The following is a 24,563-nucleotide window of genomic DNA, read 5'->3' on the forward strand; positions in this document are numbered from 1 at the left end:
GCGCTGCTAGGTTAGAAGGGCTCCACGTCGGGGGATAGGCTGGAGGGGAAACGGAGGCGGCTAGGGCCTAGGGTGGTGGTCGCCGGCGCTTGAGTGGAGGCCAAAGATGGTTGGTTGTGGGGACCGGGGGAAGGAGAGCCGGGAGGGGAGCGAGAGAGAGCCATCTCTCATGACCCCACATTGAGGAGCTACCGCGAAAGTTCTCATATGACGAGATCCGAGCCATGACCGGGGACTTCAGAAGCATGGTGGGCTGCAGTGGCTCCAACGAAGTCTTTCGAGGCGTCCTCGATGGCAGCACAGTGGTCGCCATCAAGCGGATCACCAGCAACAAGCCCGTCGATGAGGCCGACTTCCTGAGAGAGGTCTCCATCATCGCAAGCGTGCACCACTACAGCCTGGTACGGTGCACCTCCTCAGCTACTGCCTCCTGCGCGGGGGTGGCAGCCAGTACCTGGTGTACCCGTTCTTCGAGCACGGGTCGCTGGAATGGTGGCTGTTCAACGGCGAGGAATGGCGGCGCCTCCTGCCATGGCTGGCGCGGCGACGCATCACCGTTGACGTCGCTAGAGCGCTCCCGTACCTCCACCACAATTGCCACCGGCGTATCGTCCACCTTGACATCAAGCCGGCCAACATCTTCCTCCCGTTTCGTGAGTCTGATGCCAACCAAGCACGCCACCGGAGAGGAATTGAATCCGCCTCGGTCCTAGGCTCCCGGCTTCGAGATTGATTCAGAAATGCACGCATGCGTGGAAGAAAGGGATTTTTTTTTCAAAATCATCAAGAACTACGTCCAGTCTAACTCCAAGGACTGCGTGTTGATTATAAAAAAGTTGTGGAACTTTTTTGCAAAACTACCTGATAGTTGGAAGAAACTACCGCACTTTAATATTATATATATATATATATATATATATATTAGGTAGAGATAAGAAATCATTATAGGCATATATGGTTTCATAACGATTTGAATACCACGTACTGAATTGTTCAAACCCTTTGGAAAAATATCTTTTGCGTTCCAAATATAGTGTTTATTAATAACTAGGTTGGTGTTTGAGGGAAGGAAAGATAAGTGTTCAAGGCAAATGTAGTGGGTGAGACTGTGAGAAGAGAGGACTAGAATTTGTTTTTATTTTTAATTATTCAAATTTTATTAACATCATGTGATCAACAGTTTGCGAATCTACTTCTTCTCAGATGATTTGATACGGCACGGAGACCCTACTGCTCCACATATATTGATGTGGAGGAGGCTTAGCTTGCAGTTGTGGATTGAGCTAGGGCCGAGGGGTGAGTTTTATACTTGGGCCTAATGTGGTTGGCCTTGTCATCCCAATTTGGTTGGCATGGCAAGGAGGCGTTGTATAAGAGCCCCTTCTGGCCAACGCCCTCTTTGTTGCATATTCCAGTCTCTCTAACACCAAATTTAATATAGGTTGATGCATATACAAACTTAACTTCATTATGTCATCCTCTTGTTTTGTTGATATTGTAGATACGGTAAGCGTTAGAGTTTGGGTTTGTAGTGATTATGCATTGGTTTTGTTGATATTACGAAAAGGAGACATGCATTTTGTTTCTGCGTGTAATTTGTACCTATTTTCAGTGTTAATATAAGCTAAAATAATGCCTGCAGCCGTGCCTAGTCGTTTGATAGTCAGTCCAGCTATTTATCGCACCATGGATTCATGCAGAATGTGTTTGCATTGGGCTTTCAAAGATTAATTGGTTAAATTTATTGCTATTAAATAGTTTTGCTAGTCAAAAGGACAATCAATACCTTCAAATGTGTTTGTTTCCCTAAAACTTCAAAGAAAAGAAGCAGAAAATGACCGGCAGTGCTGTTGGGCCAAGTTGAATGCAAAAAGGCCGCCTGTCAGCCGTCCATTTAGCCCAAAACAGACTAAGGCCTTTCCTCAAATAAAAAAAAACCAAGGTCAATAGCCCATCATGACTCGCAGCGCAGCGGCCGGGCGCTGGGCCGGGTCCCCCACGCGCGCACGGGTCGGTTCGGTCAGTCCAGTCCAGTCCCTACGGTCGCCTCCTGCGCGGGAATCCGCTCAACAATGGCGCCAAAATTTCCCGCCACTCCCCCCGGCCAGCGCCCGCCGCCGCCTCCCTCATAACACACCGCGCAGCCATTCCCGCCTCTCCCCCAACACCCCCGTAACCTAGCCGCCGCTCGCCTCCTCTGAGCCGTCCAGACCCTTCTCGCTCGCCGGCGCAATGGTAAGCGCACGAGCCCTCCCCCTTCCCTGCCCCCTTCTCCTCCTCCTCCTTCTCCGCCGCCGGATCTGATGAGTGATGACCTCCGATTGCTGCGCTCGCGTGGCGGTGTCTCGTGCAGGATGACTCGGAGAACAACGCCCCCTCGACGCCGGGGTCCCCCGGGTTCAGCACCGACCGGCTGCCGCCCAACACCACCACCAGCCGCGGCGCCACCGACCCGTCGTCCTACTCCGACGACGACGGCGAGGCGGAGGTCGACCCCCACGTGCTCCCCGAGGACGACGACCCCGCCGCCGCCGCGCCGGCCGACGAGGAGGACGAGGAGGGCGAGGACCTCTTCAACGACAACTACCTCGAGTAAGCCGACTCTGAACCCTGCTGCGGTGGCAGCTGCCCGGGATCTGTTGTGATGCAGGGGTTTCGAGTGGACAGGAAATTGGGGCCAGGGGATTGGCGGATTTATAGATTTTGGCTGGTGATCTGGTTAGAGATCTGGGGTGTTAGGATTTGCTGTCATGATTGACCTCACGAAGTAGGCCAGTTGTGGTATTCAGAGAGGACGGAATGGTCATTTTTTTTTACTGAATCTCAAATTTGTGTCAAAAAGCTGGTGTTATGTCTGGCTATAGACTTTAACAGGAATTCTGGCAGAAAATTGAAGCTCAGTAAGTAACTACAGCACTAGAGTAACCAAATGCCAATTTGTTAATTAACAGTAATTTGATGGAAATACATTAAACACATAATCAGTGCCAATTTTTCTTTAGCATTCTCTGAACTTGCTAAATTGAAATCCCTTGCGTGAGATGTTTGTTAAGAAGTTGCCTGCTGCCTGGATGCACATCAGTGTTCAGTCACACATTGTTAGCAAAATAGAGTGATTATAGCTTTCGGTAAATTTCCTATGTACTATCTGTTTTTTTCGGCTTATGTTTCTAATTAATAGTTTATCACAAAAGCATGCATTTTTCCCATGATTGCCATGAATAATCCAATATCTGCATCCAACACAAACCCATTATGCATGTGTTGGCTACTCCAATATCTGTTCCATATTCATCCCTCCCTTTATTTTCTTGATTACAGTGATTACCGAAGGATGGATGAGCATGATCAGTATGAGTCAGTTGGTTTAGATGACTCGTTGGAGGATGAGAGGAATCTTGATGAAATTATGGCTGATCGAAGGGCTGCAGAAGTGGAGCTTGATGCAAGGGATGTGAGGACTGGTCCAGCAGCTGACCGGAAATTGCCAAGGATGCTCCATGATCAGGGTAATGGTGTCAAGACAAGTTCTAGTTTTGTAGAATTTGAGAGCAAATATTGGATTTTGTCTTTTTCATTCATGTTTTGGATTGAACTACTCCTAGTATTTGGGATACGAACTTAGTTGCATCTTTGGGTTCTGTAATTTAGTTGCATCTGCTTCTTTTGTGTGTAGTTTTAAGTTTTCACTCTCATTTGATGACTTCACGGTGTGGTGAATACTTTTCTGTAAAAAAACCTCAACTCGGAAGATTGCACTTTATGCGGAATATTGAGTTGGATAGTCTCCGTCCATCAACTGTTATAACAGTTAAAAATGTCTTTTATTTCTCCAGCACCTGGGCTTCATGTGAAATCTATGTTTTAACTGTACACTAGTTTGTTGCTGAGAAAGTTAAGAGTGGTTGTGCTTGAGTTCATGTCAGTATAGTAAGTGTGCAATGAGCGTTAGCAGTCAATCTTTGTTTTGCTGCAGTAATGAATTATGTCTATATAACCGATTGAAAACCGATAGCTATAAAAATGGTAACATGATTGTCTTAGTTAACTTTTTTTAATGCATATTAGAGTCCAAGATTTACATGTCAGCAATGGTATATTGAAAGCTCTTTTCTTTGGTGGTGCAGATACAGATGAGGATATGAATTTTAGGCGTCCTAAAAGGCACAGGACTAGTTTTAGACCACCTAGTGGACCAAGAACACCAAGAAGTGATGATGATGGTGATGGTGCCACTCCTAGTTCACCAGGAAGGTCTCAGCGTGGCTATTCTGGTGGTGATGTGCCTATGACTGACCAGACTGATGATGACCCATATGAGGTATTTGCGTATCAATTTAAATTAGGTTTTGCTGTTGATTTAGAACGAACTGGTTCTATCATTAGTGTTTATATTGTAAGCCTCGGGTTCTGCAGCTCTGGATGGTTGTGCAAGGCTTTTAAATGACCATACTTTTTCTGCAGGATGAATTTGATGAAGAAGATGAGATGAACATGTACCGTGTCCAAGGTACACTAAGAGAGTGGGTCACAAGAGACGAAGTCCGGCGCTTCATTGCAAAGAAATTTAAAGAGTTCCTCCTTACATATGTAAACCCAAAGAATGAGCAAGGAGAGTTTGAGTATGTTCGGCTTATTAACGAGATGGTTTTAGGTATCATTTGCTCCATACCTTTTCAGTTGACATGAGAAAAATGCTACAATTTTTAGCTGGTAGTATGAAATCCTTGCTTCTCTGACCCTTGCCTATTTATTTGGCAGCTAACAAGTGTAGCTTGGAGATAGACTACAAGCAGTTTATTTATATACATCCAAACATTGCCATCTGGTTGGCTGATGCACCTCAATCAGTGCTGGAAGTTATGGAGGAAGTAGCCAAAAATGTTATTTTTGATCTCCACAAGAATTACAGGAACATCCACCAAAAGATCTATGTCCGAATAACCAACCTTCCTGTCTATGATCAAATACGCAATATTAGGTAAAGAGCGTAGTTTCTTGTACATTTATTTTTTAGCACTATGATTAATTTAGCATGTTCTAATGTCCAACTTTTCTCTGGTCAGGCAAATCCATCTCAACACAATGATTCGAATTGGTGGTGTTGTTACTCGACGATCTGGTGTCTTCCCTCAGTTGCAGCAGGTGAAGTATGACTGTAGCAAATGTGGAACTATCCTGGGCCCTTTCTTCCAGAACTCCTACACTGAAGTGAAAGTTGGATCATGCCCTGAATGCCAGTCCAAAGGACCATTCACAGTCAATGTTGAGCAGGCAAGTTACCTAAACCAACAACACTTTTTCAGTCCTGTGTTCTTGTTATGTGATGTTAATATAGTTTCTTTTTTGTATATGGGTTATTTTTTAATCCTGGTAATAAAACTAATTGGTCTGTGTAGTCCTAATAACTGAACTTTTTTTTTCCATGCAGACTATATATAGGAACTACCAGAAACTCACTCTTCAGGAGAGCCCGGGAATTGTTCCTGCTGGCAGGCTTCCCAGATACAAGGAAGTCATTCTTTTGAATGATCTGATTGATTGTGCTCGTCCAGGAGAGGAAATTGTAATTTTTCTACACCTACCTTGTCTTTCAATACATATTACTGTTGGAATTAAACTGATGTTCTGCTCACCATTTCCAGGAGGTCACTGGGATATACACAAACAATTTTGACTTGTCTTTGAATACAAAGAATGGTTTCCCTGTTTTTGCTACAGTGGTAGAGGCCAACTATGTGGCAAAAAAGCAGGATCTCTTTTCTGCATACAAATTAACCGACGAGGATAAGGCAGAGATTGAGAAGTTGTCCAAGGATCCAAGGATTGGGGAAAGGGTTCGTTGCTCTACTCTTTAATCTCTTGATGCAATGTAATATGCAAATATACATTCTCTCACTTACGGCACTTGAACTCAACAGATTGTCAAATCAATTGCACCATCCATTTATGGCCATGAAGATATTAAGACTGCCATTGCACTAGCTATGTTTGGCGGACAAGAGAAGAATATCAAGGGAAAACATCGCCTAAGAGGCGATATCAACGTCCTCCTCATGGGTGATCCAGGCACTGCAAAATCTCAGTTTCTAAAGTAAGGATATAATCAATCACTTCTCATTAGTTCCTCGAGGACGCACCACTAATTTGCCATCTTGTAGGTATGTGGAGAAAACAGGACACAGAGCGGTATATACAACTGGAAAAGGAGCCTCTGCTGTTGGTCTCACTGCAGCGGTTCACAAGGATCCAGTAACACGAGAATGGACACTCGAGGGAGGTGCACTAGTTCTTGCTGATAGGGGCATATGCCTTATTGATGAATTTGACAAGATGAATGATCAAGATAGGTATGAGATAACATCTGCACTTGGATCTTCTGTACTATTAGCATCTAAATTTATATCTTCTGAAGATATAATTCTCTTCTGATTGTTCCAGGGTGAGTATACATGAAGCCATGGAGCAACAAAGTATCAGTATATCGAAGGCAGGAATCGTCACATCTCTTCAGGCTCGATGCAGTGTTATTGCAGCAGCAAACCCAATAGGAGGAAGGTAGCTTCAGTTACTTGCATGCCATCTAATACCAGTGCCTAGTACCAAGAAAATTACTGAATGCATTCATCCTTGATTTCATAGATATGATTCATCAAAGACATTCACTCAAAATGTTGAATTGACGGATCCCATTATTTCACGTTTTGACATCCTTTGCGTGGTTAAGGTTTGGAGCTGATCTTCATGTGTGATGTATTTGTCCCTTGACCAGTTGTCAATCAGTACTGAACTTTTCTTTTGGGAATGTAGGATATTGTTGATCCATTCACGGATGAAATGCTTGCAAGGTTTGTTGTAGATAGTCATGCCAGGTCCCAACCCAAGGGAGCTAACCTTGAAGACAGGGTTCCAACCGATGTGAATGATGATCCATTAGCTGCTGCAAGACAAGCTGATCCAGATGTATGTATCCTTGCTATTCAACTGAAAGAATTTTTTGGTCTGTTTTGTGGCTAACAGAATGTTATATTTTCAGGTCCTTTCTCAAGACATGCTGAAGAAGTACATAACTTATGCTAAGCTGAATGTATTTCCCAAAATACATGATGCCGACCTGGACAAGATTAGCCATGTTTATGCTGAACTCCGACGCGAGTCCTCTGTAAGATAACCTTCCTTCTTGGCCTTGTTTAGGGCTTTGTGTGGATTAAATTTCTTATTGGTGTACTTGAAAACAAGGAAGTAAAGTAGTTTTGAACTATTTTTGCAGCATGGTCAAGGGGTTCCGATTGCAGTCAGGCATATAGAATCAATCATCCGAATGTCAGAGGCACATGCGAGGATGCATTTGAGGAGCTACGTGTCTCAGGAAGATGTTGACATGGCCATCCGTGTCTTGCTTGACTCTTTTATTTCCACTCAGAAATTCGGTGTGCAGAAAGCACTTCAGAAGGTAAATGTTCAACTTTTCTATGGCCATAGAATCTCACACAGTGCTGCATAAGTTATAAATTACATATAATTAATAATCAACTTTAGTAAAAAGTGTGTCTGTCTCAACTTTTCTGAGCTACCAAATTGTGCCAGAATTGTTAGTAAATGCAATTACATGCGCATTTTCTAGGTCCTGTTGTACATTGAGCTAATAGTTTGAGTTCAATATTGAACCCTCTTTTGCTAATCAGTGTAGGTTCTCTAGAACAATCGATTGTCCTGCAAATATGAACATAAGTTTCTGTTGTCCACAGAATTTCAGGAAATACATGACATATAAGAAGGATTACAATGAGTTGCTTCTGCTCCTCCTGCGCACACTGGTCAAGGATGCTCTGCACTTTGAAGAAATCGTGTCAGGAGCAACCTCACGCCTCACTCACGTCGAGGTCAAAGTGGAAGACCTGAAGAACAAGGTAACACATTCATCCATGCCTCCATACACATCCCAAGAGTACATGTCTGAATTCTGACTTCGATATACTTGATATATACGTTGACAGGCCCAAGAGTACGAGATCTACGACCTGAAGCCGTTCTTCTCCAGTGCACACTTCAGAGACAACAGCTTCATCCTGGATGAAGGGCGCGGCATCATCAGGCATCCAGTGGCAGCATGACAACTCACTTACCTCCTGTCTACGATTAGCGTAGCTTGACACCCTGGATGAACAGCTGCAGCCGCCACTTGCAGGCTAATCAAACTACTGAGAGTGTCCGACTGCCTTACCAGGAGATAGATTGTTGTGCGTTTATTTCAACTTCTGTATGGCTTGACTGGGTTCAGAGTGTGTCATGTAAAGTGTCCAAACATTGTGTTGTCTTAATGGGATCATTGGTGCTCAATGGTATTATTTAGACAATTTCCTTGGTGTAATGAGTTAATGACCTTGTCTTCATACACAGAACAATGTAGTTAGCATCAATTGCCAGTACTTGGGTAGTTGGGTTGTTTTTTCATTTGAGCTTGTAGTTGTATTGTATGAGGTGCCCCTGGAATTTTACTGACCTGGGCAAGATAAGGCCATGTCAATTATCTACAGTCATTGCAGAAGATAAGCTGTTCATGTGCGAATTTTTACAATCAGGTTAACCAAGCAAATCTAGTCATGCTATTGCTAGGCATAGAACTGCAACAAAGGGCATTTCACTGATGAGTTCAGTACCAAAAATCGCACCCACACAAAACAGCACCCTGACCTATGAAAACCTGAGAAAAATCCGCTCTCACAAGTTAACCTGAGCAAAATCAATGGCTTGCTGGAGTTGGTCCATGGCTTACTGGAGTTGCAGTTGGAAGTTTTCGAGTTGCTTGAAACGTGGAATCGATTGGACTCATTCCGAAGCAAACATACAGATGGAAATGCCACCTTAACCTCTTCTCTGTTCTGTTTTTTCCCCCCAAAGAACCTTAACATTTATTGAGTGCTTTGGCATGACAAGGAAGCCGGAGGATCAATATATAGTACTTACAGACACGGCCGAATGTATATACCGCATCTTTTTTCCCTCAGAAAATAAGGACCTGTCCTGTTATTGGGATGGATTTTATATCAGTGTTAGCTTGACTTGATGGCCTGCTAATGGGGCTGTTACCCGCCACTTACACACCCCGCCCCGAAATTTGTGGAAGTCAATTACACACCCGCCCCGCCCCAAAATCACAATTAATTAACCCACCCCGCCCCGCCCTATTTAGCGTGGGTGTCAAAGCATGCAGCAGTCGTCACCGGCATCCTCTGTCGCCCCCGTTGCCGGCCTCCCACCCGTCTCCATCGCCGCTGGCCTCCTGCTCGTTGCCGTCACCGCCGGCCTCCCTCCACCGTCCCCGTCCTCCACCCTCCACATATTTTTATAAGTGTTCCCATACTTTTAAGACAACTTGTAGTGTCACAATATTATGTCTCTATCTTCTACATGACTAGAAATATATTGCAAAAATATGATAATTTTGCAATGATGGATCTTCGAACTCAAGATCTCAAACTGCATTGCACAATACTCCACGTACTGGCCAACTCAACACACCAATTGTTGCATCTTTACTTAGTATAATTCTTATGAGTATACCTCAATAGTCTAAATAGTGTCTCAAGATATTACAGTGAATGTCTCAAACAATGCTTTTATGGGGGTAAAGTCAATTTTTAAGTATCTCAAATATGCTCCTAAAATTCTATATTGGCATTTTACAAAAATGACTTAAGAAAATGTCTCTACGGTTGCAAATATCTCAAGTAGTGTCTTAATACATATGATACTTTCTAAAGTGCCACAAAAAGTATTTTATAATACGTTAAGACATATTCATAAGGGAAAATTATAAAATGTCTATACAAAAGTGTCTCTAAGGAGAATATAATTGGTTTAATTTGTTAAGATATTGTTTGACCCCATAACTATTTATAAAGGACATGGAAGGTAGGCAGACACAATAGGGAGCAACATGACATTTAGACGATTGCGACGTACGGAACGACAAGGGTAGAAAGTCTCGACCCAGCCTTTAGATGCTAGAGTTGATAAAATAGTTGGGGAAGAGATGTGATGTTGGCAATAAGTGTGTGCTAAACAAAACGAGAAGATGGAAAGGGGCGGATAATCCAACATAAGGCAAAATGGTCTGGAAGTTGTAATGGTAGTGCTCGAAGAAGACAGTGAAGAACTCGAAGTCTCGAACACAAAGATCAGTTGTTGACAATAGCGTCATAAGACGTTGCAACATGGCTAAAGAATTGCGGCACACGGGATTGGCGAAGTAGACACAAGGGTTAGTAGGCATTGGTGAGGCACAACATCAGTTAATGGTAATTTCCACTTTGCGGCAGCATGGGAGCATGAGAAGAGGACGCGGTGGCAGCCCTTTGGTTTTAGATGAGGCCACAATATGTAGTGACGAGCATGGAGGGGATAAGAGGGGAGAGGAAAAAGAGAAAAGGGGAAATAATTATCTAACACACAAGTGGTGGGAGATAGTGGGGGATAGATTTTTTAAAGGAAAAGGTCCCTTCAATAAATTATGTTTTGGTTCAATTTACCTCCTAAACTATGCTATTTGATATATGATTTAACTTACCCAATAATGCAATTTGTTCTTTTTGTTTCTCCGTACACAAACTGAATTTTAATTTGAAACCTTGCAGGGTGGTATTGGACATCATAATCTATATTAAAAATATTTTATAAAATTTTTATCATTATTTTTATATAATTTTGTATCTTAAGGATAAATTTTATTATTAAATATCCTACTTTTATCAAAATAATGATAAAAAATTTATGATATATTTTTCTAACATGTCTTATCACGTCTGCTATCATCTTGCAAATAATTAATTATGTTAAAGAGTAAATTAAACCATATGGTATAGTTTAGGGGATAAATTGAACAAAGAAATACTATAGGGGTTATACAGAACTGTGCTTATGCTTGATGGGAGTAATTTAGCTTTTTTTTAAAAAATAATGTTGTTAGTAGTCTAAAAATGTAAAATAGTATTATCAGATATATTTTGGTTGAAATACAAAACGTGGTATTAGAAAGGGAGAGAAAAATAGATTTTGGGAAGTTTGCTAATTGCTATAATATGTCGCAGCAAAATATTTCCAGCATGTTTTTAACAACTCGGTAGGAGGTTTTTTTCTAACAAATTGAAGTAACTGAGACTGAAATAAAAAACACTAATACCAAATAATTCAGTAGTCAACTACCCAAATTAAGATCTAGAGCAAGACCCGACGCAAAAGTACCCAACCATCCCAAACCGAATTTATACGTGTCGTTAAATTTTGGTGAGGCATTCTTTTGGATAACCGAAATTCAGAAAAAAAAAACCAGAACCGATCTGCTCCATTCGGTCCAACTGCACCACTGCCCAGCAGTCCCGCACAGCACACGGTTTCACACTGCCCAACCCCTCCAAACCCCGCTCTTTCCTTCTCGCGCAACTTCGCCGTCCCCTCCGGCCCGCGCCCGCGTCGTCTCCGGCCGCGCGCCGCCGGATCCCTCGCCGCCGGTGAGCCCCATCCCCCCCTCCCTCTATCTTCCTCCCCACTTCCCCCCTCCTTAGGCTCTCGCGTTTCGGCCCTCGCTCTCCTCCAACTGCAGCGTGGCGAGGAGCCCTAGCGCGGGGGTCCGTTTATGGTAGCTGGAGGCCCCATGTGCAGTTACGAGCGGTTGCAGTAACGATTCGATGGGTGAGATTCGATTGGGTGGTACTCGTGTTGCTCGTTGGAGCAGGAGTCGAGCGCCGTGGGGTTTGCTGTGCTCATGTCCCTGTTCATCGTGTTGGTTGGGTACTGATTGCGCTTTTGTAGGTGTGGACGCGCAATATTTTTAGTAGAGTCTCCAGTTAGTTTGATTGAATCGGGTTGATCTGGATGTGAAGTCCTTATGGGTCAGGAAATGAATTTATTTTTGTGGGAATTGGAGGCCGTTTTGTGGCTTTCTTTTGTCGGCTTGTTCTCTCTTCATAGTAGTAACAATTCCTGCATTTTGGAAATTTAGAAGTTTAGAAGTTTAACTGGTCAGACCAATCTGTGTAGCAGTAACTATTCCTGCATTTTAGAATTTAGAAATTTAGAAGTTTAACTAGTCAGTTTCACCATTATGTTCTTCCTTGGTGTTCGATTCTTGAAGTATTAACACCAGCTTCTGTTGTTAGTTCACACCAGCTGATGTAGTTGTTGCTGTTATTGATATATCATTCTTAAGGTGAAGGTGTTGGGTTGCCATGTGTAGTTATGGTCCCTTTAGGTGCATCCAAAATATATACTAGTGTGTACTGCAATGCAATATATCATATATATGTGATTGTATCATGGCCTTTTTGAAAATCCAACTTCTTTCCCATTTTAGGATAAACTTGCAATCTTATACAGTTCAATTGATTGTATCACATTGTAATAATATTTTCAGGATTTACGGACAACATACCATGCTGCTTTGCTGTCTCCTCTGTCTTTAACCAGCTCACTGCTTTTTATGTTTTCATTTCTGAAGTAGTGTAATAAACAATGGTATTTTTTTTGTTATTTCTAGTTCAGGATCCAGATGTTAGTGGCAGAAGTGCTCAGAGCAGGATCGTACATCTCTAGGTTTTCTCGACATGCATGCAAAGTACTACTAGCAAAATCTATTGTTGGAGCAGTTTACTTGTAATGTGCTTTTCTGTACTAACAAAATACAGCCCCTTGCCTGGAGAGGTTTCAGACTGTACTTTGGTGGTCAAATCTTCGGAGAAAATCACTGCATACCTGTTTTGCAGATAATTTTCCTGATGAACTGTGATGGTTCTTTACCATTTCTTTCATTTTTAGCTGAGCTTTAGAAAATGAAATATGCATGCAGTTGTTTGTATTAAACTCTGGAAAATATTGGGCCTTTATTTTCCTATTAATATAATGATACACAACTCTCCTATGGGTTGGAGGAAAAAATATTGGGGTCTTTATAGTTTCAATTCTGTTTATATGCATAGAATTGCTTGTATTAAACTCTGAGGAATAATGGGAACACTGTAGTTCCAATTCTGTTTACAATTCTGTATGATTTATTTTGTAATTTTGATGAAATTGCCAGCTTATAAAATGCTTATGCAAATTCAGGTTGCAAGATTTTCCAGCATTGGTTATTCATCTATTTCACAAGTTAAGAAACATCAAATTCTGGATGTGAGCAACAAAATAAGTTCTTTCCTCTTTAGCCAGCCCCGACCGATATCAATGGCTACAGCTCCGGCCAATGGTGATTCACAAAGTGGCCCTCAGAGGAACTATCAGGTTGTTGTTGCAGCTACTCGTGACATGGGCATTGGGAAGGATGGGGTCTTGCCATGGAAGCTTCTTGGTGACCTTAAGTTCTTCAAGGAGGTTACACTTTCAACATCTGACCCTGCCAAGAAGAATGCAGTTATAATGGGAAGGAAAACGTGGGAGAGCATTCCTGTAAAGTCAAGGCCATTGCCTGGTCGTTTGAATGTCATACTTACTCGATCTGGTAGTTTTGATTTTGCTACAGTAGAAAATGTTGTTATCTGTGGAAGCATGAAGTCTGCCCTGGAACTGCTAGCATCAACTCCATATTGCGTATCAATTGAGAAAGTTTTTGTTATAGGGGGTGGGCAGGTACTGAGGTAAGTTATTACCTTATGGAAGAACATATTTTACATATACTCTATTCCATGCAATTCTCTTATAATGCTATATTCTCCCTTCTGCAAAATCTTTATGTAGGGAGTATCTTAATGGACCTGCATGTGAGGCCATCCATCTAACTGACGTTCAGTCCAGCATTGAGTGTGACACATTCATACCTCCAATTGACTTCTCAGTGTTCCAGCCATGGTATTCATCTTTCCCGGTGGTAGAGAGCAACATTAGGCATTCTTTTGTGACCTTTGTTCGTGTTAGAAAATCACTGGAAGAAACTCATGTCTCAAATGGAAAGGAATCAACTGAGGTGGATACCAAGAATGACAAGTTTGAAACAGAGAACTTCTCTTTTCTTCCCAAGATGATATTTGATCGCCATGAGGAATATCATTACCTTAATCTTGCTGAAGATATTATAAAGTCTGGTGCTCAGAAAAATGACAGGACAGGAACAGGAACGTTGTCAAAATTTGGGTGTCAGGTATTTCTCCTTAAACCTTGACTTTGAATATTTCATTTGATCAACAAGAAATATAATGTCCTCCTTTTTTTATTAGATGCGATTCAACTTAAGGAAAATTTTTCCTCTGTTGACAACAAAGGTACGTGAACATATATTTGTAGTTTTCAAATTTAACATTGAGTCAGAACAAGCAATATAACTTTCCAGCAAATTGTTTATTGTTTTATGATTTGTAAGGAAAGAAACAAGGGGAAATCAGCATATAGAATATTGTATCTTTGTCATGCTTTGGGCTTGTTAATTGTCAAATGCATGCTTATTATGTTTCTTCTGTGCCTTTTCCCCCCTTTGTTTACAGTATTTGCAATCAAGTTGATGCTGATTTTATCTTATTCTTTTATGATTCCCTTAAGCTCTGTTTGAAGATCTTGACTGAGATTCTGAATTGCCAATTTTTGTTGAATCATCTGTGATAGGGTAGTTATTGTCTACACCAGATAGCTAGAGCCCTTACATTGTTTTATTAAGATGGGCATACTGTGCGAGACTAGAGTTTCTACATTTGATTCTGCAGTGCGTTGCTTCATTTGTTGTTATTACACAAGTCACAGATGACAGTATATGTGGATGCAGTGCAACATTCTGTTCAGTCATGCTACCACTTTGTAATGCACTCTTTTCTGTGCGTACCTGACAACTGTAAAACTTTCCCCTCACCATGTGAACAGAGAGCCTTAAGGCTATTCCTTGTTAAACATCAGGAGTCAAAAGTCCAAACAAAAAGAGTTTGAATAACTGTGTTACTATATTTATCTACTATTGATCACTAAAGCAATGACATGTGCTCTTTAACAGAGGGTATTTTGGCGTGGTGTCGTTGAAGAACTCCTATGGTTCATCAGTGGTTCAACAAATGCAAAGGTACACAAACTTAAAGCATTTATTGGATCTAGTGTTGCCTTTAGACAAACTTACCCAATATTTTGGTTTAATGTAAGCATTTATAACTTAGTCTATATCCACAACCCACATGCCATGACGTAGCGCTTTTCTCAATTTTTTCAAAAATCTACCAATCATTTTGCAACCTAATTCTAGGCAAAAATAAACTCCATGCTCTTTTTTATTGGGACTACCCACAATTTGTTAAAGTTTTGTTTCATTTGTTATTCCCTTCAGTTGCAAAATGCAAGTCCTCTAATAGTTTTTTTTTTCAACTTTGCACCAAACAATTTCTGGGTACTTCCCTTCTTTCTTCTGGGTACTTGTGTTCTTTTTTCACCGTTGGCTGAATGCTAAATGGGTTCCCTTCTCCTGTTTTATCTTAGAAATATTCACAGCAATCCAACTCATTAATAGTGTAAGACTAAGCTGTTATTTTGTTTTCTGTATACTGTTTGTCTTACTGTATTAATTAGAGACAGATAGGAGTAGACATGCATGAGAGTCAAAGAGGAGAGCTCATTGATTAAAGAGCTGTTATTTTCTGCAGTGCTTGCACCAGAATCCACTGTTGCTATGTACTTAGGCCTCTTTGAAATGTGAGCATTCTTCCCCAGATCCTGAGGGAATTAAAATACATCTTGAAATTTCCTATTTTCCATAACATGCCCTTAGTTTTTTTTTTATCAAATTAGGTTTCTGCCTCAGTCACATATGTATTTTGTATGCTGATATATTATTCATTCATAGGTTCTACAAGAGAAAGGTATTCATATCTGGGACGGCAATGCTTCAAGAGAGTATCTTGACAGGTATCTCTTCTATTGAATATAAGGTGCATAGAATTTGTACTTCGGTTCTAATCCATGCGGCCATCTTTTCTAGTGTTGGCTTGGCACACAGGGAGGAAGGTGATCTAGGTCCAGTTTATGGATTTCAATGGCGACACTTTGGTGCTGAGTAAGCTTTCATTTCTATCCTTTCCTCCCTACTCTCTCGGTCCCAGTCTCTCTAATTCTCTCTCTTGGTCATGTTTTCTAATTAAAATGACATATGTGACAGATACACAGACATGCATGCTGACTACACTGGAAAAGGTTTTGATCAGCTAATGGATGTGATTGACAAGATCAAGAATAATCCTGATGACCGGCGAATAATTTTGTCGGCATGGAATCCTTCAGATCTCAAGAAGATGGCTCTTCCTCCTTGCCACATGTTTGCACAAGTTAGTATAATTTGTCTGCTTGTTTTAAGTCTAGTTTTTAACTATCGGGCCATTTTGACTTGTCCAGCGTGTTACCCTTGTTCTAATTCCTCGTAATTTGAAGATTAGTTACATATACTTTTTAGTTGCAGTAGATTGGCAAACATAGGGCCTGTTTGGAGTCGCTTATTTCCCGCTTATTGGTGAAAATAAGCGATAAACCCACCCAAACGCCTTGCTTATTCCCCGCTTGTCACGTAAGCCGCTTAGTGGAAAATCTGGAATTGAACTAGGACTGGGCTTATCTCCTAAGCGGGTCTGGAGACGCTTCTGGGGCAAGCGGAGCATTTTCCCCCCGGTACCCTCGGGCAACGCCGCCTCCAGGCGACCGCCGCTGCTCCTCCCGCAACCGCCGCCGCTGCAGATCCCGCCGCCGCCGCTCGGGTCGCCCGGCCCGCCTCCCTACCTTCGCCGGGCTTGGCCCCTACCGCACCGCCCGCAACCGCCGTTGCCTCTCCTGCAGATCCTGGCGCCGCCCCTGGGGTCGGCTGGCCCGCCTCCCTACCTCCGCCGGCCGCCCCTGCCAGGCCCCCGCCGCGGGCCGCCCTGCCGCCGGACGCCCCCGCCGCGGGCCGCCCCGCCGCCGGACGCCCCCGCCGCGGGCCGCCCCGCCGCCGGACGCCCTCGCCGTGGGCCGCCTGGGCGCCGCCCCCGCCTGGGCGCCGCCAGATGCCCCCGCCGCGGGCCGCCTAGGATCCGACCCCGCCGCCGGACTCTCCTGCCGCCTGGGCGCCGCCGGACGCCCCCGCCGCCGGACTCCCCTGCCGCCTGGGTGCCGCCCCGCCGCCGGACGCCAGAGCTGCCTCGGTTTGGACCATCCCCCCAACTTATTACGGGTTGCAGTAGCTGGGGAAGTTCGAGCATTGGATGGTTGAAATTGGACTTGGCAAGTTTGGGTAGTTTAGCAACTTTCTGTTAACTCTAGCTAATCTGAAGGGGGCTATATTGACCAGATGAATAGCATACGGTGTAATCTAGAGCATAGCAAGCAGCAACAATGGATGGACAATACCATTTCCCATATTATTGTAATGTAATTTCTATTTAACATACTCCAAAGGCATTAGAATTATTGTCTTCTCCTCAGATTCACAATAAAAATGAGCTATTATCAGCCTTAGGGGCATTCAGGTCAATTTACCAACTTGGATAGACAATCGACACAAAATAATCAGGATTGCCAAACACCCTGCTTATTCAGACAGCAGATTCTCCAGGCAGCAGGCTTATCAGATAAGCTTGCTTGTCAGATAAGCGAGTTCCAGAAAAGCGTATACAAACAGGGCCATAAATTTTGGCCTGCTAATGATATTTTTAAGAGTCAAAGCACGTTGCTTGCCTATTTATGTGGTAGTTTTTTGCCTTCCAGTTTTATGTTGAGAATGGGGAGCTATCCTGCCAGATGTATCAACGCTCTGCAGACATGGGACTTGGTGTTCCATTCAACATTGCATCATATTCTCTTCTTACATACATGATTGCTCAAGTTTGTGGTATGTTCTTGTATGCCTTCTTGTAAGATTTTTGCTTACTGTGCATCATAATACATACCTAATTGGTTGTACCGTATAGCAGTGTGTTAATTTTGATTAATATGAAACATAGATTTTGTGAACTTTGATTTTTCTCCCTTTTCTATTTATAGTTGCAACAAATCTTTACAAGCCATGTTGTTTGTCATTCCATACATTATGCTACATGTTGTTGTAACATGTTCTGAATAATTCATTCTTCTGATGCAAGGATTTGCCTGTATGTTGTCCACTTGTTTCTTTTGATGTTTCTAGTATCTAACTGATAGAAGCAGTAAGCTGTTTTGCAACTCTAACCCTTTGCGTCGTAATGTTGCAAGGTCTTTCTCCTGGGGATTTCGTCCATGTTATAGGGGATGCACATGTCTACAGAACTCATGTTCGAGCTTTGGAGGAGCAAATTCAGAAGATGCCTAAGCCATTTCCAGTGAGCAATTCTTAACAGAATTATTTCAAAATAAATATAAAATTTGCAGAAGAAAATGAGATGGTTTGACCTGTGCTTTTAAACATTCTGTGCCTAAATTCTATGCTGGTCTTTGTGCAGATTTTGAAGATAAATCCTTCAAAGAAGGATATAGATTCTTTCGTGGCATCAGACTTCAAGCTAGTTGGCTATGATCCTCACCAGAAGATAGAGATGAAAATGGCAATATAATGGTAACGTTCTATCATTTGTACAGATAGATAGCCATTTTCTTTTGTCATTGCAAGTTTTCTTGACACAAAACAAAGTGGTAATGCTTCTGGCTGTGTACTGCATTTAGCCAGTATTAACCTTATCTTCCAGTTACATGCTACTACGCCCTCATGCTGTTGTATTGCTCGTTCTAACCCTGACATTTTAGTGGTGTGCTGTAACTGCACTGTTCGTTTCATCCATGTCACTGCACATTTCCGCTCATTGATCTGGAACTAAAGCCATTTTACGATGGACCAAAAAATTGTTACATCTGCATTGCTTCACCATCATTCATGTTTTTATGCAGGCGGCTCAGCTTGAGCCCCAGCCTACGAGCTTGGCGAAATTCGTTGGACTGCTACTATATATTTAAGATTAACCGGACATGGCACCAACTTGTTTTTGGTGATGGTGCCGAATGTTCGTTCAACTGGGAGATCTTCCCCACCTCCCCTATTTGGGGTTGCACTCAGGCTGCTTATCTGAACTCTACAGGACCTGCTCCCCTTTTATCCGGAGCCGGTGTTGTTGCGAGTGAGCTGCTTCCGGGCAACGCCCTGTTCCAAAGGGTCGACTGGCGTGTGCCCCGTGACGATGTACTATCCGTGTCACTGAATTCGTTTTACTTGTTAAAACTCGTTACTGTTTGATGCCTACATGTGTGTTCTGTCTGGTTCTATTTCCTTTCGACGTCAGATAACGACCTGCATGCTTTAAGCATGCGATCCGCTGCTGTTTTTCTCCAGACATGTGCTGGAAGTGCGAGCGGCGTGCTTGACAAAGGTACTAGCCGCTGGTTGTGCGTTGGCCGTTGGCCCCAGTTTCTCAGGGTCTTCTTGCCCACCTACGTGCTGAAGCAGAAACTGCAGAGTCGGTTTTTCCAAGCTCACAGCCATGTGGGTCAGGGTCTGCAAATGTGGCATACCAGCCAAATCCACCACGGAATATAGACGCATTTTATAATTTTTATTCATTCCAGCTTGGACTTACCATTGTTTCCTCTCAAAGCATACCATTTTTGTATATTTTGAAACAAGACTCCAGTTACATCGTTTTATCATACAGACTAAAGAAATATACTTACAAAAATAAAAAAGCTTGACTCCTTTTTTAAAGAAAAAAATATCTCCGTGTGTTTTCTTTCTGTACGAAGAAGCTATACGAACCTGTCCTGGCATGTTGTGCAGATACTTGAGCAAATCTAAGTTGCAGTTGCATTAGCTCTTTTTCCTTTTTTCCCCCCCACACATGGGGCAGGGGCAGGCAGACGGAGGCGAATCGGAATGTGACTTCTGCGTGGCCAAGTCAGTCACGGTCCGTTGGTGGAGCACGGCCGTTGCCAAGGGACGCCGCTGTCGTGAAGCCCCTTGTTGCAGCTGGGCAGCTGGCCCTTGGACGGATCGAGCGGCCACCGTGCGACGCCGACTGCTCCAAGAAAATATATTATCATAATATACGAGGGGCTCAACTGAAGAGAAGGGATAAAAAGTATTTTTTGTTCCCGTGCGCAGCCCCGCCCCCATCCCTTGGCCGCCTCGATGAGTCCGCCGGCTGCCCAGGCAGCAACAGGCACAACCCGTGAGGGGAGCCAGGCGGCGGAGGGGGTATCTTGCGGCAACCACCCTGAGGTTTGCTGGATTCTGTGTTAATTGCCCCCGCGCCCATGTTGCCCGCGGGACAAGACATTCTAGCCGTGTACCGCGAACAAGTGTATATGCTCACGATATTTGAATCGTTTTTCCTTTGAGATTTAGCGTGTCACGTGATTCCGCGACTTCTTTCACGAATTACGCATGCATATGGTTGCTTTTTAACATTTTATTTGTGGGCATTGCATATAAGGGAAATCTTAGTGTTCGAGTGCCCGTCTGTCCAACAATAATGTGTACGTGTGGTGCGTTAATCTTGTATGAAGGCAAACAACACGGTAATAGATGCAGTCCTTCCGAACAAAGGATGAGTACGGAAGGTAGCCCATTCTATTTTTCATTTGTACGAGAAAAATCACGTCCTCATTCGACAAATCTCAAATACGTGCATCAATTGTTACTCAACTAGTATATAGGTTCATAGTAGCATAATGTATGTGGCGAATACAAAGTCAATCAGATTGATTATTAGAGTATACCATATATCTATTGCTTTTTTTTTAAAAAAAAGAGAACCTAGTATCCCACATCTGCCAAAACTGCAGTAGAAACTGGATTGGAAATAAAAGTTGCTGATAATATTACAAATCCAATAATTCTAATGATCCTCCGGACACCATTTCGCAATAAAACTAAAATCCAGGGACCTAATCCAAAACCCCAAGGCATATTTCTATCCCCTACACCACTCCTCTTCCCTTCCGCCGTTCCCCAATCTCTCCATTCCATCGCCACACCTACCTCGCCGCCGCCGCCGCCGCCGCCGCCCCGACCCGTATCCCTTGCCGCCATGGCCTCCCCGGCGCCGGCGCCCCCCGCGGCCGCCGCGACCCACTCCCCTCCCCCGCGCATCGGGCTCGCCGGCCTCGCCACCATGGGCCAGAACCTCGCGCTCAACATCGCCGAGAAGGGGTTCCCGATCTCCGTCTACAACCGCACCGCCGCCAAGGTGGACTCCACGCTCGTCCGCGCGCGCGACGAGGGCGCGCTTCCGGTGCTGGGCCACCGCGACCCGCGCGGGTTCGTGCTCTCCCTCGCCCGGCCCCGCACCGTCGTGCTCCTCGTCCAGGCGGGCCCCGCCGTCGACGCCACCATCGACGCCCTCACCCCCTACCTCGAGCCCGGCGACGCCATCGTCGACGGCGGCAACGAGTGGTACCAGAACACGGAGCGCCGCATCGAGGAGGCCGCGGCGCGCGGGATCCTGTACCTCGGGATGGGGGTGTCCGGCGGGGAGGAAGGCGCGCGGAACGGGCCCTCGCTCATGCCCGGCGGCCACGTCGACGCCTACAACAACATCAGAGACATCCTCGAGAAGGCTGCGGCACAGACGGAGGACGGGGCCTGCGTCACCTTCGTCGGGCCCGGTGGGGCTGGCAACTTCGTCAAGATGGTGCACAATGGTATCGAGTATGGCGATATGCAGCTCATCGCAGAGGCCTACGATGTGCTCCGCAGAGTCGGGGGCCTGTCGAATTCGGAGATTGCTGATGTGTTTGATGAGTGGAACAAGGGGGAGCTCGAGAGCTTCTTGGTTGAGATCACCGCAGACATTTTCACTGTGGCTGACCCACTGGATGGGAGCGGCGGGGCGCTGGTTGACAAGATTCTCGACAAGACTGGGATGAAGGGGACTGGGAAATGGACGGTGCAGCAGGCCGCAGAGCTAGCAGTGGCTGCACCCACCATTGCTGCATCGCTTGATGGGAGGTACTTGTCAGGGTTGAAGGATGAGCGAGTCGCAGCTGCTGGTGTGCTGGAGGAGGAGGGGATGCCAGCCGGGCTGTTGGAAAAAATCAATGTTGATAAGAAAGTGCTGGTGGATAGGGTGAGGCAGGCGCTTTATGCATCGAAGATTTGCAGCTATGCGCAGGGCATGAATCTGATACGAGCCAAGAGCGTGGAGAAGGGATGGAACCTTAACCTTGCGGAGCTTGCCAGGATCTGGAAGGGTGGGTGCATTATCCGTGCAAGGTTTCTTGATAGGATCAAGAGGGCATACGACAGGAACCCTGAGCTCGCCAATTTGATTGTCGACAGAGAGTTTGCAAGGGAGATGGTGCAGCGACAGAATGCGTGGAGATGGGTTGTAGCACGGGCAGTGGAGGCTGGCATTAGCACTCCAGGAATGACTGCTAGTCTTTCCTACTTCGACACCTACAGGTCCAGTAGGTTGCCTGCAAATCTGATCCAAGCGCAGAGGGACCTGTTTGGGGCACACACCTATGAGCGAATTGATCGTCCGGGTTCATTCCACACTGAATGGACCAAGCTGGCAAGGAGGAGCAATGGTGCAGCCATTTGAGGACTTGGTATCAGCAGTTCTGTCAGTTACTCTGGGTGATGTCTCTTTGTGGGTTCTCTTTCATTTCACTATTGTTGTCTCTATGATCCTAGATCTGAGTTGTGTACTTCGAATGAATAATGATGTATTGTGCTGTTTGCACGCGAAGAACATTGTGTAGCTTCAGTTTTACTTTGGTCTAGGTACACCCAGTTTGATATGCTTAATTTTGGTTGCAATAACAATAATGCCTCTCAAATGATGCTGTCTTTGAAGTGTGATCTGAAACTTGTTGAAATAGCTACTAAGAGTAGCGAGTTTTGCATCTTAGCCTCTCAGATCAATTTTGTCTTTGAAGGGTGGTCTGGAATGTGTTGGCTACTAAGAGTAGTGAGTTTTGCATAATAACTTAGTATTGAATTTACTGTCATGAGTCAATATGATCTTAAAAAGTATTGCATTGGTCCTGGTTGCCTAGGGATCTCTACATATAAACCGATGATGCTGGCCTGTTTGTTTGTTGTGTGACTGGAAATTATAAGTGATACAATATGATGCTGACAGTGTACTGTGTCAGCTATGCTCATCATCAGGATGGAACCCATTACTTTGCCAGAAAAATATGTTTTATTGAAATTTGTTCACAGAATGAAATTGGTACTTGAAGCATTCCTGTAATTTCTAGGCCATCTAGTTTGTGGATTGATACGTCAAATCCTCAAGTTTAGTGGGAAGTTGACATTTCACTCTGTACCATGATTATTCATTTTGGTTGGTTAGTAATCAATAATTGACTTTGTTTTATTCTGTTCTGTAATTTGATAACGTAAATGTATAATATTCATGGTCATTTACTTGTTTATTTGTGCCAGACTTGCGTCAATACTCAACTTAGATTCATGTTCTGTCAGTGAGTTTGACGTGTTTGCTAAAACAGATTCAGTGATTAGTGATCTAGGTCTAAATGTTCTCAAATAGGTTCATGTAATGTTTGACCTATGAAACTAAAACTACTATAACTCAACTTTGCACTTAAATGATTAACTCAAAATATGTTATAAGAAAACCATTTTTATCTCTTGCTGTGATTCGTTGTTGTTGATTGTCAGTTTTTCTATTTCTATGTTGACAATTATGTGTTGTTTCTATTGGGTTATTAAACCAATCGATGTTAACAATTGTGCAGAACACATGTAGCGATGGTTCTGCAGCTAAGAATATTCATATGGAAATGCATTGCTAGCTCGTTACATTTTTCAGAAGCAAAAGACCTACGGATGATAGGTGCGATTCTGCACCATCTAGGGATAAAATTCTTATATGCATATCATGTACTGTATTTGAATAACAAAGTGAATTGAAATGAAATTTGGGTGATATTTTGTGTAAGAATTGATAGCATTTATGTTATTTCTTCACATGCAACTGCACAATTTTGTCAAACCAGTTGAGATTCAGACATGTGTATTAGCATGGTTTTCTTATTGAAGGCTGTGGTTATTACTGGGTAATCTTGCCTTGTGTTTAAATACTGAAAACTAACCCTCACACTACTGATCCTATCATGTAAGTCCTGCCGCACACATTTATTTTGTACATTGGTTAGTTATGGTTTTACCGATTTTTGTATTCCTTGTAGGGACTTTTCGAGCCCTGTCATTTGTTTATTTCACAGGGCTAAGTCATTTGCCATTTAATATAGCAGAACATGGTATTTTTCATTTGCCATTTGTTATCTTCGTGTTCATCTAAATTTTCACATGAAGGGCTGATCTTGAATAGAATAAGGGATGACTCAAATTGTCCATTGTGGAAGTAATGTTAGTCGCTAGAGTGGCTAGCCCACTGTTCCATACATTGCCAAGAGGTGGGCCAACAGGCCTTGAAACTCTACATTTATGAGATTAATTCAAGTTACCTCTGTTAGTTGAGCTGTGGTGCAGTCATATAAATATCATTACATCCATCATGCGACGAACACTGCCACTATCAGATGACTAGACAAGAGAATTTTGATTTTTACCACAATTTGACAACTTGCGATGATCAGGAAATGTCCTGACCAATATCTTGTTAACATTTAACCTTCCTGAATGT

General features: G+C 43.6%; 4 protein-coding genes across 7 annotated transcripts; all 4 read left to right on the forward strand.

The window, feature by feature from the left end:
* Window positions 1–224: 224 nt before the first annotated feature.
* Window positions 225–733, forward strand: LOC101768899 (probable receptor-like protein kinase At5g20050). Its single transcript, XM_004980433.1, has 2 exons — window positions 225–406; window positions 448–733. Exons 1-2 carry the CDS (start codon window positions 225–227, stop codon window positions 731–733), a joined length of 468 nt encoding a protein of 155 aa, XP_004980490.1.
* Window positions 734–2,122: 1,389 nt separating this feature from the next.
* On the forward strand, window positions 2,123–8,527 carry LOC101777809 (DNA replication licensing factor MCM2). Its single transcript, XM_004979217.3, has 18 exons — window positions 2,123–2,235; window positions 2,354–2,592; window positions 3,322–3,509; window positions 4,128–4,321; window positions 4,465–4,654; window positions 4,762–4,981; window positions 5,067–5,274; window positions 5,432–5,566; window positions 5,646–5,837; window positions 5,922–6,094; window positions 6,162–6,350; window positions 6,442–6,558; window positions 6,643–6,727; window positions 6,811–6,963; window positions 7,037–7,162; window positions 7,271–7,453; window positions 7,749–7,910; window positions 7,998–8,527. The coding sequence occupies exons 1-18, from the start codon at window positions 2,233–2,235 to the stop codon at window positions 8,112–8,114; spliced, it is 2,874 nt and encodes a 957-aa protein (XP_004979274.1). The 5' UTR covers window positions 2,123–2,232; the 3' UTR covers window positions 8,115–8,527.
* A 2,844-nt stretch (window positions 8,528–11,371) lies between these two features.
* LOC101778216 (bifunctional dihydrofolate reductase-thymidylate synthase) lies at window positions 11,372–19,189 on the forward strand. Of its 4 annotated transcripts, none has more exons than XM_012847968.2 (13): window positions 11,376–11,510; window positions 12,536–12,613; window positions 13,102–13,628; window positions 13,729–14,128; window positions 14,205–14,249; window positions 14,966–15,031; window positions 15,803–15,864; window positions 15,938–16,012; window positions 16,115–16,280; window positions 17,689–17,812; window positions 18,172–18,278; window positions 18,399–18,511; window positions 18,841–19,189. In XM_012847968.2, exons 2-12 carry the CDS (start codon window positions 12,548–12,550, stop codon window positions 18,507–18,509), a joined length of 1,749 nt encoding a protein of 582 aa, XP_012703422.1. In that variant the 5' UTR covers window positions 11,376–11,510; window positions 12,536–12,547; the 3' UTR covers window positions 18,510–18,511; window positions 18,841–19,189. The 4 variants fall into 4 exon arrangements, with proteins under 4 accessions (XP_004979277.1, XP_012703422.1, XP_022685024.1 ...); XM_022829289.1 differs by having other exon boundaries at window positions 11,385–11,510; window positions 12,541–12,613; XM_004979220.2 differs by lacking the exon at window positions 12,536–12,613 and having other exon boundaries at window positions 11,372–11,510.
* Window positions 19,190–20,878: 1,689 nt separating this feature from the next.
* LOC101779163 (6-phosphogluconate dehydrogenase, decarboxylating 2, chloroplastic) lies at window positions 20,879–22,741 on the forward strand. The gene has a single exon (XM_004979221.2). It carries the CDS (start codon window positions 20,973–20,975, stop codon window positions 22,485–22,487), a length of 1,515 nt encoding a protein of 504 aa, XP_004979278.1. The 5' UTR covers window positions 20,879–20,972; the 3' UTR covers window positions 22,488–22,741.
* The last annotated feature ends 1,822 nt before the right edge of the window (window positions 22,742–24,563 follow it).

This window comes from Setaria italica, chromosome VIII (genome assembly GCF_000263155.2).
Source record: "Setaria italica strain Yugu1 chromosome VIII, Setaria_italica_v2.0, whole genome shotgun sequence".
Lineage (NCBI taxonomy): Eukaryota > Viridiplantae > Streptophyta > Magnoliopsida > Poales > Poaceae > Setaria > Setaria italica.